The sequence below is a fragment of the Megascapheus bottae genome, chromosome 16 (genome assembly GCF_031878675.1).
Source record: "Megascapheus bottae isolate mThoBot1 chromosome 16, mThoBot2.hap1, whole genome shotgun sequence".
In the NCBI taxonomy this organism is placed as follows: Eukaryota; Metazoa; Chordata; class Mammalia; order Rodentia; family Geomyidae; genus Megascapheus; species Megascapheus bottae.
The window spans coordinates 26,794,192-26,812,536 of record NC_143524.1 but is presented as its reverse complement, the minus strand read 5'-3'; the positions used below and the strand labels follow the sequence as shown (position 1 = coordinate 26,812,536).

The 18,345-nt window shown below is 34.3% G+C and overlaps 1 protein-coding gene across 2 annotated transcripts in view; it reads left to right on the top strand.

The window, feature by feature from the left end:
- Ano3 (anoctamin 3) overlaps window positions 1-18,345 on the top strand; it is a 176,855-nt gene that overhangs the window by 42,128 nt on the left and 116,382 nt on the right. For both annotated transcript variants that reach the window (XM_090347982.1, XM_090347983.1), the window contains exons 2-4: window positions 8,698-8,892; window positions 10,675-10,746; window positions 17,989-18,107. In XM_090347982.1, the coding sequence (XP_090204108.1) occupies window positions 8,698-8,892; window positions 10,675-10,746; window positions 17,989-18,107 (386 nt within the window). The remainder of the gene's footprint in view (window positions 1-8,697; window positions 8,893-10,674; window positions 10,747-17,988; window positions 18,108-18,345) is intronic.

Below are 18,345 nucleotides of genomic sequence, written 5' to 3'. Positions count from 1 at the left end.
TTCAAAAAAAAAAAGAAAAGAAGTACCTAGACTAGTTACTAGTTTAACTAAACCAATGTGTGTTTGAAAGAAATTGGGCCAGATGTTTATTTTTCAAATGTTAACATGCACCTGGAAAATATTGTGGATATCTTTTTCAATTTTTTTTGGACAGCGTATATGTAATGTTTCTTGGTGGATCCATATAGCTCAGCCAATGCCCAAATGCCTTTTTAAACTTTAAATTTTTTTTAATTTTATTTTTTCAGTTCTTTGGAGTGAAAAAGCCTGAATTGCTCTTCCATATTCCTTCTGGCAGTAATGTAAACTTGATAAGGCATTAGAGCTTGCCAGAAATTATAAGGTTTTAAATGTTATATCCTAATCTGATTCCAGCCTTTGTGCTCATTAGAATCTTCTACTAAGTATACAGGGATGGTCATGTTTCATAGAGTGTGAGGTGAGTGTCACCTTTTCACACCTTGACATCTGCTTCATGAAGCAGGTATCTAACATGGCCATGACCTGAGGCATAACATTCATGTCTATAGGTTCCTGTTTACCTTTGACCCAGGGGAGATTTGATGTTAATAAAAAAAAGATTTTCATACATTTCTCCTTCTTTCTACCCTGTTTTCTAGGCTAAATGCATAGATAGCTCTTCTAGCTATGAGCATACCCATAAAACAAGGATAAGACCTTACAGGACTATCACAAAATGTATTGCTTACAGTCAGAATGCACCTGGCACTTTTGACATTCAATAAATTATTTTATCACTATGATTTAAATCTCCATAAAAAGGGTTCCTTCAAATAACAAACTGGAAATGTTCCTTTAAAGGAGATGGAACATAGAGCTGTAAGTGTTTTAAAAGGAATACAAATTTAAAAATTTCTGATTTACTTCTGCTTATTTCAGTAATTATTATGCAGACTATTATGCTCTATGATAAGTATTAATACAGCAAACAGTAAATTTCACAAAATTAAATAACATTCTACAATAAAACCAAGTCTCAGTCTATACATTTAAAAATATTTCTGATAAGTGAATGAAGTTCTACTCGTTCATATACATATAGTTAAAGGTCTCATATATGAAAAATACCACATTATTTTGCTACAGACTTCCAGTAAACTTTGTGGGGGAAAGATATAGTCTTGAAGACATTAGAATATCGAACTATTGGCATCTGTATATGGGTGTCTGTATAAAACATTGGAAACATTTTAAATATATGGGAATTATAATCCACCTCAATAAAGAGTTAGGAAGATAAATATGTAGCTATCAAAAGGATATGTGCTACCTCTCCTGGGCTCTACCCTGAACACCATAACCCAGGATATGATAAGGACACCAGCTCTGCACTATTCACAATAGCCAAGTGATGGAAACAACCCAAATGCCCTACTGCAGATGAATGGATACAAAAAATGTGATATATAGATATAGATATAGATACACAATGGAATTCTACATATCCAACAGACAAGATAATTACATTCTGTATCATATTACAGCAGGTTATTATTATATTTGCATATTGGCTACTATTGTGCATCTCTTGCTATTTATTTTTTCATATATTTTTATTGTAATTAATAGAAAGATTACATTATATTCACCAGATAGAAGATACATTAGTTCACAAACATTGATATCCTTTCTCATGTCTTGGTCCCCATTTCCCTCCCCCCACCCCCACCCTTCATATTGTTTTTCTCCCTTCCCTATCCTATTTCAATAAACAAATACAAATATATCCAATATATCAGATATCAAGGTGAAATTCTGTAACAATATGAGATAGGCAAGGGATGGCAAAAGAGATGAGAGATAACATAGTACATTAAGGACAACAAACACTCATTATATGGCTTTTGTTTCCATATTCTGGAGGTCTTTTCATTTAGCATCATACTATATGGCCTTATGTGTCTAGGTTTTGTTCTATTGAAATATTTGCTAGGACAGCCCAAGGTTTCTACTGATTATGACAAATGAGGGAATCCATTGAGCCTATGTTCCTTTGAGTCTGGCTTGCTTCACTTAATATGTTTTTTTTCTAAGTCTTTCCATTTCCTTACAAATGGGGAGATGTCGTTCTTTCTGACAGCAGCATAGAAATCCATTGTGTATAAATACCACATCCTGTTGATCCACTCATCAACTGAGGGACATCTGGGTTGGTTGCATATCTTTGCTATGGTAAATAGTGCTGCAGTGAACATCGTTGTGCTAGTAGATTTAGTATGTCCTTGTTTCTGGACAATTGGTAAATGCCAAGTAGTGGAATTGCTGGGTCATAGGGAAGCTGTATGTTTAATCTTTTGAGGAACTGCCATACTGCTTTCCATAGTGGTTGAACTACCCAACAGGGTAGTAGTGATCCCTACTGGCCACATCCCCTCCAGCATCTATTAAGTCATTTCCTATCAGTATTATAGATTACAGGCAAAGATATAGTATGCTAATATGTGTACTATGTTCAATAATATACTAGGTTTAGTAATCGGGTTCTCAGTAATATATTTGTCTCATGTATGCAATAAGGTATATTATATGGAAAGATAATTATGTAGGAAGTTAATATGATTATAGCTATGTAAGGTTATGTTATACTTAAAGTTATGTAAGATAATGCAAGGTTATATAAGTTGTTATGTATACTTATACAAAACAAATATGTTTATGTTTATGTTTCTCTGTGCTTTGTACTTTACTAAAATATGGACCTCTCAGTGTCTATAAATTAGAAAGTGAATGGATTCCATTTAAGCCATTTTCAAAGTTTGTGTGTTGTGGTAGATTTAGAGCCAAAATATGATATATATATGTAACAATTAAATGTACTTGCTCACTTAAATATATGGCTTAGATCATTTTATTTTTCCTTTGTAGTCCCAGTTTCCATATAGTTAAAAACAATCACAGTGTAGGCCTTGTAAGATTTTTAGAAAATTAAGGGAAGCAAATGCCCCCATTTCTTATAATGTATAACAGCACAAATATGTTAGGTGCATAGATTTTTTTCTAATGAATAAGTAAATAACTATACCATATATAAAACAATTTGTTTACTTAAGGTGCTTATGAAAACAAGCTCAATCTGTAAAATTAAAATTAAAATAATCAGCATGCTCTGTTCCTCTTTTTTTTTGTCTAAAAGTAAAACAGTCAATGTTATAAAGAGCTGGATAAGGCATAAGGAACTGAAGTCTATCTTAAACTATTTTTGAAAGTGTGAAAGATAAATATTTTAACAAGGGCATTTTGGCACTATTTATCCACATGATAAATATTCATGTTCTTTAACCCAAGAATTTCTACATCTAAGCGTTTTCTCCTAGAGTAATATGCAATGTGCTGAAAAAGAAGCATAGGTTTATTTTTAAAGACTCATGGCAGTGCTCTCTGATAAGTGAATTATTGAAAATATTTAAACGATCATTTAGGTCTTTAGAAAATGATCAAGTAAGATGTGTCTAGACCATAGGAGGACTATTGAATAGTGCTTTGAGAAGTCTGAGACAGTTCTGTATACTGTATACTTTAAGTATCCACTAAGTGATTATTTCCATTTAAATATCTGTGTACTTAAATGGAAAGATATCCAGGACATATTAAAGGAGCAGATGTGTAAGAAAATTATTGTAAGAAAATTATGTATGTGAACATATTTATGTATAGGAACTTATTTATGTACGTACACACCAGTAGTGTTAAAGTGGGCTTTATTTAGAGGAGAGACTGATTTGGATCTGTAAAATAAAGATATAACTTAAAAAAAATAGATATAAGTGTACCAGTCACAAAAGTCAACATGGAAAGCCCATTTTGTTGACTTCACACTTGGTTTCCCATAACACAGACACAGATAGTCAAATGTTTAACCAAGATGCCCATCAGAAACTCTGAGGAGTTCAGGAAGCAGTATTGTAACTTATTTTTTTTTTTACCAGTCCTGGGCTTGAGCTCAGGGCCTGAGAACTGTCCTTGGACTTTCTCGAGGCTAGAGGTCTACCACTTGAGCCTCAGCACCACTTCCGGCTTTTTTCTATGTATGTGGTACCGAGGAATCGAACCCGGGTCTTCATGCATGCTAGGCAAGCACTTTAACCACTAGGCCAAACTCCCGGCCCAGTATTGTAACTTATTATTTAATTGTTGTAGGAAACTCCAGGACTATAATATCCATTTCCTGAAAGACACTTTATAGCCTAAAAGTCTATACAAGGTGCACTCTTAAAATAGTTACTTGTGTTGCTCTATTTTATAGATTCACTGAGGAACAAAGTAATTGTAGAAACAGAGAATCACATGGAATGCAGATTTCATGAATGTATTTAAGACACCAATTGGTTTGCATGCATTAGCAATAAACATTAGTGTTACGAATACAATCACAAACAGGCCCCACATCGTATCAAGGACAAGGTTGGTGGATTCTCAGTCAAATATACTTTTGGCCAACAAATGTTCAGTGAAAACCTTCAAGGATCATAAAAGATAATATAGAAAAAAATAAAGAAAGATAAAGAAAGAAACTAACAACAATAGAGAAAAAATCAATGCACCCAGGAGCTTGCATTATTTTATTAATGTATTTTATTGTCAGAGTAATGTATAGAAGGGTTACGGTTATATTCATCAAGTGGTGGGTACATTATTTCTTGAACATTGATACCCCTTCTCATGTTTTTCTCCCATTTTCCCTCCCCCCCAATCATCCTGTTTTCCCCTTCCCTTTCCTATTTTAAATAGCAAATGTATATACAATATACCAGGTAGCAAAGTCAAATACAGTAACAACATGGCATAAAAAAAGAGAAAAGAGAAAATAACTTCATATGATATATTAAGAACAACAATTGCAAAGATAAACCTCTTGTTTCCCTAACCTAGAATTCATTTTATTTAGCCTCCTCCTGTATGATCGTATACACATAGCTTTTGAGCTTTTGTGATCCTCTGCTAGGAGAAACACAGATGTGTACTAATTATTACAAATGAGGGGAACCATGAGCCTATGTTTCTTTGGATCTGGCTTACTTCACTTTATATGTTTTTTTCCAAGTTTTTCCATTTCTGTAAGAATGGGATGATGCCATTCTTTCTGATGCAAGCATAAAATTCCATTGTGAATAAATACCACATCTTTTTGATCCATTCATCTAATGTGGGGCATCTGAATTGGTTCCATATCTTATCTATGATAAATAATGCTGCAATGAACATCATTGTGTAGTGGCTTTAGTATGTCCTTGTTCACAGGCATTTGGGTAAATGCCAAGTAGTGGAATTGCTAGGTCATAGGGGAGCTCTATGCTTAACCTTTTGAGGTATTGCTATACTAATTTCTAGAATGGTTGAATGAGTTTACACTCCCATTAACAGTGTAGTACTGTTTCCTTCTGGCCACATACTAGCCAGCATCTGTTGTTATTAGATTTCTTGATAATGGCCATTCCAACTATAGTGAGGTGAAATCTCAGAGTTGTCTTGATTAGCATTTCTTTTATGGTCAGATATGTCAAAGATTTCTTCATGTGTCTATAGGCCATTCTTATTTCCTCTTCAGAGAATTCTCTCTTTAAGTCTTTAGCCCACCTTTTATTGGGATGGTTGGTTTTCTGAGGATTTGTTTTTGAGAGATTCAATTTTTTGAGCTGTAGATATATTTTAGATATGAGAACCTTGTCTGTTGTATGGTTTGTGAAGATCTTCTCCCATTCTGTGGACTTTCTATTTAACTTGCTAGCTATCTCCTTTGCCATGCAGATGTTCTGCAGTTTACTGAAGTTCCATTTGTCAAACTTTCTTTAATTTGTTGTGTTTCTGATCCTTTATTAAAGTTTCAACCTGTGCCAAGGAGCCCTACTGTATCTCCTGTTTCTTCCTGTAAAGTTTTTGTGGTACCTGTCTTGACCTCAAGGTCTTTGATCCATTTGGAATTAATTCTGGTGCAGGGAGATATTTAATGATCCAACTTAAGTTTTCTACAGGTTCTTAACCAATTCTGCCAGCACCATTTGTTGAAAAGGCTGTTTTTTCTTTCATCCTATTTTCTTGACTCCCTTATCAAAGACTAGGTGGCCATATTCTGTGGTATAATTTCTGTGTCTTGAGTTCTATCCCATTGGTCCTCAGGCCTGTTCTTGTGCCAGTACCAAGCTGTTTTTATTAGTACAACTCTGTAATAGAGTCTGAAGTTTGATATTCATATTTCCCCAGCACTGTTCTTTCTGCCAAGGATTTTTTCTTTGGCTATACAGTGTCTTTTATTATTCTATATGAATTTCTGGATTATTTTCCTTAAAAATTACATTTGGTTCTTGATGGGTATTGCACTAAATTTGTAGATAGACTTGGAGGATTGCCATTTTCATGATGACAATTCTCCAAATCCAGGAGCATGGGAGATTTTTCCAGTTCTTTTGTTCAGCTTTAATTTCCTTTTTTAGGTTTGAAAGTTTTCATCATAGAGGTCCTTTACTTCCTTGGTTAAGTTAACTCCTAACTTTTTTATACTTTGCTAAAGTTTCAAATCAGCTCAAGTAACTTGGGTGTGGATATAGGGTTTTATAATTACAGAATTATGTTATCTGCAAAAAAGGGAAAGTTTTGCTTCATCTTTCCCTCCTTGGATCCCTTTTATGCTTTCTTCTAGTCTTATTGTTCTGGCTAGGAATTCTAATACTATTTCAAACAGGAGTTTAGAGAAAGGCCATCCTTGTCTCATTTCTGGTTTTAGAGATAATGATTTTAACTAGCTGTGGGTTTGTCTTACACCACCTTTATTATACTGAGGAATGTTACATGGATTCCTAGTTTCTCCAGAGCTTTTAGCATAAAGGGTTGTTGGATTATATTAAATGCTTTTTTGTGTGTCTATTGATGTGATCATTCTCATCCTTGCACCTGTTGATGTGATGAAGTATATTATTTGCATCATGTATATTGAACCAGTTTTGCATCCCTGTGATGAATCCTATTTGTTCATAGAGTATAACTTTTTTGATAAATTGTTGAAATAGATTAACCAGTATTTTGTTAAGAAGTTTTACATTTACGTTCATCAAAGAAATAGGACTATAGTTCTCTTTCTTTGATGAGTCCCTGTCTGGTTTTGGGATGAGGGTTATGCTGGCTTCCTAGAATGAGTTTGGCTAAGAGCCTTCGCTTTCTATTTCATTGAAGATTTTGGGAAGTATTGGTGTGAGTTCTGCTTTGAAGGCCTTATAGAATTCAATCATGAATACTCCTGTGCTTTTCTTGGATGGGAGGTCTCTTGTTGCCATTTCTATTTCATTGCTTCAGATGGGTCTGTTTAGTTGGTTTCGAACTTCTTGTTTTAGCTTGGGTATATCAATCATTGCTATAAAAATTATAAAATTATTTTTATGAGATAAAAAGGATGAAAAGAAAAATTAGCTGAAAGAAACATATAGTATTGAGGAGATATCTCCTCATTTTCAAGATAGTTTCAATTGAATTTATTGTGCTTCTGTTGTATGTAGGCCTCCACTGGAGGTGGCGTAAAGGGGAGAGTGTGGTTGACAGAATATGTAGGGTAGCACTAGATTTGAATGAGATAATGGAACATAATGTATTATTCACAGGAAAAGCTGGGGAGAATGTTAGGTGCATTATATTATATTTGATATTCTCAAGGCCATGATGGGATACTGTGAATGTGTTATGCTCTTAAGAAAAGGAGATCAGTTAGAGATCAGAGGTAAGGATTAGTATTCTAAGCATGCATATTCTTCTGGGTTTGGTAATAAATTTGAAGACGGATGACTGCAGAAAATGGGGGCTACTTGTTGCCTGAAATGTATGGGCATTTCTTCTTATGGACACAGAATCATGACAAAAGACAATACTTTCCTTTTGTAATATACATATATATAAAACTATATATATAACTATTTTATAGGATTCTTTTGTATTTTATTTATTATAAAGGTGATATATAGAGAGCTTAAAGTTATGTGAGGTAGATAATCGGTATATTTTTTGAGCCATATCTCTTTTCTGGCTCTCTCCCAGTTTTTTCTCTTCCATCCCCACCCACAAGATGTAGAGTTCATTTTCAATATAGTGTCTAGTAAGTACCAGTGTTGAATTTGTTATTGACTGTCTTCTGCTCCTTTTCTCCATTTCACTTTTCTACCTCTTTCTTTGACCTCATTTTTATTTCTAGGAGCTCATCCTCTCTGCATAAACAGGCAGAATGCTCTTTCTTAACATATGTTTCATGAACTGTTTTTCGACCATGCTTTACTCTCCTTTTTCAGTCTCTAAATCATTATGTATTCATTTACAGTATATATAAAAACAATATGTCTACTAATAGTAATTTGAATGCATTTATGCTTGGTTATTTAGTTATATTTAGTTATATTTGGTAATTCAAGTCATCGGTGGCATAATTCTTGAAATATCCACTCAGTTGTGTTTTTTTCCCCAAGAATCTTTTTTAAAAATTGTGAAAATTCAAACTGAAGCGTTGTTTATTTCTCAGATCTAGTTAACAAAAATTTCAAACACTTCCCTTGGCAAAATAGAAATGAAACCAACTATTTCTCAAATCTAGTGTTACTTCTCATGAATACCTTTCTGAAAAAAAATCATAAAAGTGAAATTATTTATTGAGCTCTAAGAGCATTACTTTTGTCATTACTAAAATTTGCGACATTAAATTTTTAGGTATGAATATAAGCAAAAGTGAGATTATGAAAGAAACATCATTAAAGCCATCTCGGAGATCCCTGCCATGCCTGGCCCAGAGCTATGCTCATTCCAAGAGCTTGAGCCAATCAACTTCGCTCTTTCAGTCAACCGAAAGTGAATCTCAGGCTCCCACTTCAGTAACCTTAATTTCTGCTGACAAAGTAGATTCAGGTGAGTAACAATTTCCATTTTCTTCTTCACTGATCAAATGTTATCTTTACATTCCTTCCTTTTGCCTTTGGCTAGTATCAGTCTCAATCTTGAGGAGAAATTCTACATAATAAAGAGAAAAGTATTTTGTGCCAGTCAATGAAGAGACATTCATTGGCCAGATGTGTTTTTATTCTTCCCAGGCTTTGCAAATGTACTAATATTTGCAAGTGAGCTAATATTTATTGTCTACACTAGAAGATAGACCAGAAGGTATCCTATTTAATCAAGATGCATCATACTCATAAATTGACATGTTGAATTGAAACCCCTTTTTACAATTATTTATGACAATTTCCTTTGTTACAGGAACTTAATGATACATCAACCTATACAAATCAATTAATATAGTATGTAAATATAACCTTAGACCAAAAACAATCACCTTAATCAATGCAGAAAATACAGTCTCTCAAGCCTGTAATGCTAGCTATTTAGGAACGTGATCCAGAAAATCATGTTCAATGCTTGAGTTTATCTCTGAAATAACTACGCTGGGAAAAAATAGTTAAGTGCTAGGGTTCCAGCCAAGTAAGCAAGCCAAGCAAGCTCAAGGTCCTGAACTCAACACTTATAATGTCATAAATAAGTAGGTCAGTAAATAAAGCACAAATAAATAGAAAAATACATGCAACCCAAAATTTATATAGACCAATAATAACAAAATACTAGAATAGAGTAACATGAGTTGAATGCAATGAAACAAACTTAAATACATTATTCCCCAAACTAGAAATACAATCCTAAAATTTATTATTTATATAATCAGAAAGAATGGAAGAAAGGAGAGGGAAATGGTAGAGTTGGAATATGGTCATAGGTATACTTTTACAAAGCATTTAGTAATTGTTGCATGAACATAAGCTTGTACTGGCAAAAAATGTTGCAAGAAAGAGCTAAAATTTAGGTACATCCCATCTATATTCCATGTTAAAGAAACTTTGGGGTACAGGGTAGCACTTTAATATACATATTTGCCCATCTGAGACACCAATATGTCTCATTAGAAAATCTTTTCTCACAAAAATTAAGTCACAATACAACTATGTTTCCTGTATTTTAGTAGATTTTCCAAATCATCCCAAGCTCTTTCCCTCATAGTTCCTTTGAATTACATGCATACTTACAAAACTTAAAAATATCAATGATTTTTTCACAAATACACAAATATTAGACTGTGTTATAAACAGATAAAGCCAGCATACAGGTGTTCCTTTCCCTCAATGAAAGTGCATTCATACAGTTTCAATTAATTAGCTTAAACTTTTCCTACATAAAAGAGTATTAATGAATATCAGTCTGCATGGTCATAATTCTGGATGTTTTGCTTGAACTATAAAGTGTTTCTCTGATTTTAAATCCTCATCCCTGTGTATTATTATCTTTATGTAGCTGTACAAAGGAGTTGCCATTTAACAAAGCACCCCTTTCAACATTCTCACATATCTTTCCTGTACTCACCCTTCCTTTACTCTTCTTAATTTTGTAGGTTATATATTGAATTCTAAAATGAATTCTCCCCAAATTCTTGTCTTCATTTTTCTACTTCATTGACCCCCACCTCAACTTTCTCCCATACCTGCTTCCTAGTATTTTATTTTACTAAACAGTGGGTGGTATGCAAGTATATACAACAAATATATTAACTGAAGTATGACAAATTCAACAGTTATCTCAAGTAGTATATTTTCTTAGGCAAAAATCAAAGCTCACTAAAGTTATTTTTGTTTCGTTTTTGGTTAGTTAACCTTGAGGACAATAAAAAAGACTCTGGACTGAAATGTTCCTTTGCTGACCTCAGTGATTTTTGTTTGGGTGAGTGAATTTCTACTATATCCTTCCTCTTTTACCTCCAAATATTAACTATGTCCTTTAAAGGTAGAACATTTTTAAGAAAAAATGTTCATGAATTGTCTTTAACATTTGAGATTTAAGATGATTATTCTGAGGTTCAAAGATATCATGCTGTTTCTTGTACAAATTGAAATTTGAATAATGTAAAGAGCTTTGTAAGGAGCAATGGATCTCACACCAAAAGCAAGTTATGTGAAAGGGTATCAATGTATGTGAATTATTGCACCTTCTATTTGGCAAATATCATGTAACCCTTCTCTTAATTACAATAATAAATATATGAAAAAAGAAATAAAATAAGGGAAGATTCAATAAAAAAGAAATACATTATACTCCAAAACATACTTTGTGACTTCAGAGTGAAATTTATTTCTAATTAGCAGAAATTAAGTCCTGAGTTTTCAATAGTGGAGACATTGTGGGGCTGGCTTTTGTGCCTACATCAGACATCTCAACTCTGGTTACATTTTCAGATCTCATGGGAGCTCTCAAAATTCCCTGAGGCCATCTCCACATAATCGATTTAATTCATTTGAGGAGCAAAGGGATATTTATATATTTTCATTATTCCCCGGGTGACCATAAAAAGTGGCCAACTCTAAAATTTTCTAGTCTAATGATTGTATATTAGTTTCTCTCTTTGGGCATTCATTTTTAAGCCCATCATTTTAAAACCCATTAACTGTGTTTATAATTATGTTCTGAAAGAACTGAAAATTAAGCGTGATTCTTTCATACACTCTGTGTGTGTGTGTGTGTGTGTGTGTGTCTGTGTGTGTTATAGAAACCATATCCCTTATTAAGAGCACATTTTGTCAAATTATAAAGGTCTTTCCCATTAATCAAATTAATGAATTTCAGAGGAAAGAGCAAGTTATCACATACTTTCTAATTAAAAACATCAAACACAAAACTTGAAATTTTTTCTGTCCAAAATATCCACAAATATTTCATTGTCACTAACCACTTTTCCAAATTAACATCAGTTAATTGTTTAGTAACCACTATAGATACATAAACATTTTATTTCAAGTACATGAGTCTTCTCGGCGAAAACGTTCCAAGTTTACAGGTATTTTTCTAGACATGATCTAATCAGATGCCCCGACTGAAAGATTCTATCTTTATCATTTCTGGGTGTCTCAATTGTTTGGCTAGTTGATTTGTATTTCCTACTCTGAGATATGACATCCCACATTTGATGCCTTCACATCTGTCAGTATCATTCTACCATTACCTCAGGTTGGAGAAATGTCACATCTGCAAAGGTTTAAACACATCTGAGGGAAGATGGGTTTGCCATGATGACAGCATTGAGGATGATTTTCATGCTGACTGTAGTAACTCAGAGTATTCTCTGGATGTGGCACCTGTTTGGGAACCCTTGTTTAAGTTCACCTGCATATGGATAAGAAGGGTGCTTCCATCATCTTTCCGAGATCAAATAAATTAATGCCAGTTGTATCATGAGTATAATTAAGTGAAGCATCCATGATTCAGCAGTACTTGCGATCTTCTGAATGCAAAGCGGTCACGTTTACTAATTTTGCTTTTAGAGTACAGATTACCACCATGAGTACTGTTTTGAAATGTTCAACTACCAAAAGAGTCCCATACCTGACATCTAATTAATCACCTTCTTTTTTTTTTTTTTTGCAGTGAGCTGATTTGAACTTTCCCACAAGAATGTTAATGCTTTCTCAGACTTAATTGTATATGCTCAGTGTTTTATTAAAGATTGATATTTCTTGTAGTTCAAAATGAGGGCTGTGAACTTATCATGGATGGGTTATCCCTATAATCCTAGCCAAGGTGGCTAAGATCTGAGGTTGGAGGTTCCAAAACCAGCAGTGCAGGAATGTCCATGAGACTTTTATTTCCAATTAACCATCAGAACACTGGAAGTGGTACTGTGGCTCAAAGTGATAAAGTGCTGGTCTTGAGCACAAAAACTCAGGGAGAGCATCAAGGCTCTGATGTCAAGTCTGATGACAGACAAAATAATAAATTAGGTAGACAGACAGACAGACAGACGCTGCCCAAAACTAGGTGTTTTACTTTTTGTTTTTGGTAGTTATGATACATTGAATAGTTTTGCTAATCTGTTTTTCAGCCGGTTGTTGCTGTACAGAAAACCTACTGATGTGTATGGGTGTGTGTTGACTGTGTGTTCCTCCATTGCAAATTACCATAATTACCACATCTAGATATCTTTTGATTTAATTACTTAGGTCCTTTAATTACCAGGTCATAGTCTCTGGAAGGATAATTTAAAGTATTTCTATACTTGAACTGGTTATATGTCTTTATCTTGCCTTTTTTCATGGTTAGGCATTCCAACTTATTTAAAAAAATAAAAGAATGGATACCATTTTCTCTTGTTTTAAGGAAACTAAGCTTAGGCTTTCCTTATTTAATATGATGTTGGCCATATGTTTATCACATATGGTCTTTATTATGTTGAGAAACATTCACACTATTCCTTGTCTTCAGAGCTTTTATCATAAAAGTACATTGTTTTATAAAGGCCTTTTTTTGCACCAGTTGAGATGGTTATATGAATTTTTCCCTTGATCCAGTTTACATTTATAGATTTTCCTGTGTTGAATCATCTTTGCATCCCTAGAATCACACAAGCTTGCTTGTGTTTTCAGATATCTTAGTATATTATTGTATTCAGTTAGCAAAGATTGTATGGATAATTTTTCTCTATTTTCATTAAGAGATTGGTCAATAATCCTTTACATGTTGTGCATGCTTACGTGGTCATGACTTTTAGATCTGCAAATGCTCTACCTAAAAATTCTGTAATTACCAATTAAATGCCCAAGAAGTTCATACTAAGAGTGAAAATCGTCAAAGCATTGATTTATGTGGTCAAATAATCACCTGGTATTTTTTTTTTTTTTGCCAGTCCTGGGCTTGAGCTCAGGACCTGAGCACTGTCCTTGGACTTTCTCAAGGCTAGAGCTCTACCACTTGAGCCTCAGCACCACTTCCGGCTTTTTTTTCTATGTATGTGGTACCGAGGAATCAAACCCGGGTCTTCATGCATGCTAGGCAAGCACTTTAACCACTAGGCCAAACTCCCGGCCCCTCACCTGGTATTTTTAAAAATTCTATAATCAGTTTCACCAACTTCTGTCATGTTGTTCTGTTTCATATAACCTGCTATAAGAAAGTATTTTATACTAACGTTCTGAACCAAATTGAGGAGAATAGATATAAGTATATCATAGTTTCTAATTAGGATAACCTCCTCATAGTTTTTGTAAATCTTTTACTTGTTTATTAAATACCTTCTACAAATTTTCTTGGCTCAGTTTTCAAAATATATCCAAAATCTGACCACTCTTGGCGGCGTTCATAGTTCTGTGTATTGTTCTCAGCTAATTGTCTTAGTAGACTGGTACAATAACTTTCTAACTGGCCTCTTTGCTTAGTCTTGCAAAGTATAGTATATTTCTGCAAAGCAGTTTTAGGAAGCTTTAATAAAAGGAAAATTAAATCTCATCATTTCTCCAAGGTTTCCTATTACATTTAAAATATAAACTTGCTTTGTCTTCAGAGGCCTCAAAGAATCTGGGTCTGTTCTCTCTAGGATAGTTCCTAATGCTACCATTTATTCTCATCGCCACATAATAAACATTTTCTAATCTTCTGGGCCCTCCACTAAAATAAACCAGATGTATGACAGCTTCACTTGCTTTCACATATCAATTTACTTGCAATCATAATATTTAGCTTGACCTAATATTTGGTCCTTCCAATTTTGCTTTTTAAAAAATTTTGTTATAAAGATGATGTACAGAGGAGTTGCAGTTATATAAGTCAAGTAATGAATATACTTACTTCTGAAAAGTATCATCTACTCCTTCATTTTCCGCCCCCCCATCTCCCTTCTCCCTCACATTGTATAGTTCATTTTCAACACACCGTCTAGTGGATATCACCACTGAATTGGTTCACCCTTTGTCCTACATTTCTGTACTTTCCTTTACTGTCACCAAATCAGATAGACTTGTTTACAAGACAGAGGTACAGACAAATATGGACCATCTGTCAAGATATTTTCACAAGAATCTTTATGAGAAAAAGCTAGTTTTTAAAATAAATTATTAGATTTGTTGGTAGCCAGTTGGTCACAACATAAATCAGAAACTGAAGTACAGTTGGTGTGTACTTAGGTGGGATGTTTGGTACCTAATGTTGTGACCAAATGGCTGCCAACAAATTTTCAGGAAATCCCGGACAAGATCATAATTGAAGAAGAAATAAGAATGGCCAAAAGATACATGAAGAAATGCTCATGAAGATACATGAAATAACTGCAAATCAACTCTGAGATTCCACCTCACTCCCTTCAGAATGGCCATGATCAAGAAATCCAACAACAACAGATGCTGGAGGGGATGTGGCCAGGAGGGATCACTATTACACTGTTGGTGGGAGTGAAAACTCGTTCAACCACTATGGAAAGCAGTATGGCAGTTCCTCAAAAGACTCAACATAGAGCTCCCCTATGACCTAGCAATTCCACTACTTGGCATTTACCCAATCGTCCAGAAACAAAGACATGCTAAATCCACCAGCACAACAATGTTCATTGCAGCACTATTTACCATGGCAAAGATATGGAGTGGATCAACAAGATGTGGTATTTGTACACAATGGAATTCTATGCTGCTGTCAGAAAGAATGACATTTCCCCATTTGTAAGGAAATAGAAAGACTTGGAAAAAATCATATTAAGTTAGCCAGACCCAAAGGAATATAGGCTCAATGGTTTCCATCATCTGTAATAATTAGTACACATCTAGAACTCTTCATGCAGAGGATTACAATAGCTCAAACCCTAGATATATAAGGCCATATAGGATGAGGCCAAATTAATGGACCTCCAGTACATGGAAACAAGAGCTTAATTATGAGTGACTTGTTCTTTATGTATTATGTTTTTCTCTCTTGTCTTGTGTTTCCCCTTGGTTAATCTCATATAGTTACAGTATCCCACTTTGTTACCTGATACGTTATATAGATGTTTACTTGTTTATTTGAAATAGGAGGTGAAAAATGGGGGGGGGAGTGGGGGGAACGAATTGGGGGCAAAAACATAAAAAGGGATACCAATGAGTGAGAAGTAATACACCCTCTATCTGAAGAACATAACTGTAAACCCTCTATGCATTGAAATAAAAAAGATCATAATAATGAATTCTAAATGTTATGGTACCAGTGACCATAAGAGGACACCAACTTTTACAACTCATTTCAAATTTTTCCCATTAGTTAATTTGCAAAGAGCCTCCTGCACCAATAATTCAAGATTAAGAAACAATGACAGAAGTACCTTAATGATAGAAATGTACTAAATAATGATACATTGGAGAAGCTGTATATAATGCATGCAGTGTTTTTCTAAAAAATAGATCAAAAGGGAAAGTAGATACTGCTTGAAAAGCTAGAAGGATTTACTTGCAGAGGATTTGATGTTGATCCTAGGAGAAAGGGGAAGACAAAATGTTACCCCATTTTTCTTTCTTTCTTTCTTTCTTTCTTTCTTTCTTTCTTTCTTTCTTTCTTTCTGTTTTTGTTATCATAGCATGAAGGTGGCAGTCTTCTCTAGTTTGTTGTTCAGAAGCTTAGAGGAACTTTCTGGTGATTTAAATTTTCATTCTTTTGAGTTACAATTTTAGGATTGATGTCTATGGCTGTTCTTGAAATATATTGACAAGTTTCTTTCCAAGACTTTTGATGCAATTTATATTGATATTGGAAACTGTCAAGTTGATGATGGCAGGGTTTAATTAGCATCTCCAGCAGTTCAGGCTGAAGCATTTAATTTCTTTCTTTCATTTTTATAACAGTTCAAGGCAAGTCTATATTTTGTACTGCTTTCTCTGTCTTAAAACCTTCTTCAGACCCCTTTTCCTGACTCAGTGTTTAACCTCTTCAACTGCATTCTCTATGATATTACTATTCTCTTTGTTAATTTTTTTCAGGGGCCAGGAGCCTGGGCTAGTGGTAGAGTGATCACCTAGCATCAACAAAGACATGGGTTTGAGTCCTCCATACTATAGATACAGAAAAATCTAGAGATGGTACTGTGGCTGTAGTGGTAGAGCTCTGGCTGCTAGCCTTCAGAAAGCCCAAGGACAGTGCCCAGGCCAAAGGACTAGTGAAAAGAAATCATACTGTGTTAAACACCTTTGTCCTTCTGTCCTTCCTCCTGCATTTTTATTTTTTTCTGGTGCTCTGACCACAAGATATAGTTATTTTACTTGATATTTTAACATCATTTTTCTCTTTCTTAGATGCTCTACAGAGGCAGGTTGTTAGCCTGGTATACCTCCAAGTCTTAAGACTGTTATGTATGACCCTGGTACTTAATAAATAATAGTAAATTGGGTGGTATGCACTTTGTTTAAATCTAGAGGAATATTATATCATTTTCAAAAATACTAGAGTTAGAGGTTAATGAAAATATATCTCAGCTTTATATATACTTCTTATGGTTTTTCAAGGTACTTTGTCACCTGCCTTATTTTACTTATTATTAAATGGACCAGAAAATCATAGACATTACATAAACATGTTAAGAGGAATAAAGGAAACAATGCATGCATGTTTTTATCTCTCATAATGTATTTAGCATATATTAACTACTGGTGAGTCTAGGTATAACTGCGTTTTGTTTTGTTTTGTTTTGTTTTTCAGTTTTTTTTGTTTGTTTGTTTTTTGGCGGGGGCGGGGGGTAATGGGGTGTTATCCCTGAACACTTCAACTCAAGGCTACTTCCCTACATCCAGGCCTGGGCATTGTTCCTGAGCTCTACAGCTCAAGGCTACAGCCCTACCCTTGAGCCAAGCATCACTTTCCATTTTTAGAGGTTAATTGGAGATAAGAGTCTCAGGTCGTTTTGTGCCCAGGCTGGTCTTGAACCTTGATCCTCAGATCTCAGCCTCCTAAGTAGCTAGGAGAACAGTCATGAGCCACGTCTTGTAAGTAGGATTACAGGTGTGAGCCACCTAGCCCTGCTTAGTCATATATTTTTATGGTATAGATCTTCCTGTGGGTTTAACATGTGAAAATTACACTTGGCTAAATTTCAAGGAGACTTTTAAAAAGAGAGACAAATACATTCAAAGGGAAAACACAGAAGGTAGATTAAAATGAGTATAACTTTTTCTTTCTCTTTTGTAGCCCTAGGTAAAGATAAAAGTTACCTGGAAGACTCAGAACATGCTAATTATGACCGATCTTGCCTCATTAATGACTTCGTAACCAAAGAAATATCTGAATCCAAGTCAAAACTGCCTAAGGTAATGCACACTCATTCTTAGCATGTGGTTTTGAGACTGCATTTTTAAAAACTGCTGTATATTTTGAATATTTTTTTAACAGTTATGGACTGGAGAATGTAAAGAAAAACTATACCAATCTTTTTCTCTAAAAATTCAATTGGGAAATATTATAGACATACTCATATCTAATAAAATATTTGCTTCAATTCTAACTCAGCTTTTTCATTCATGGCCAGAACTCTACAATGGAACAATG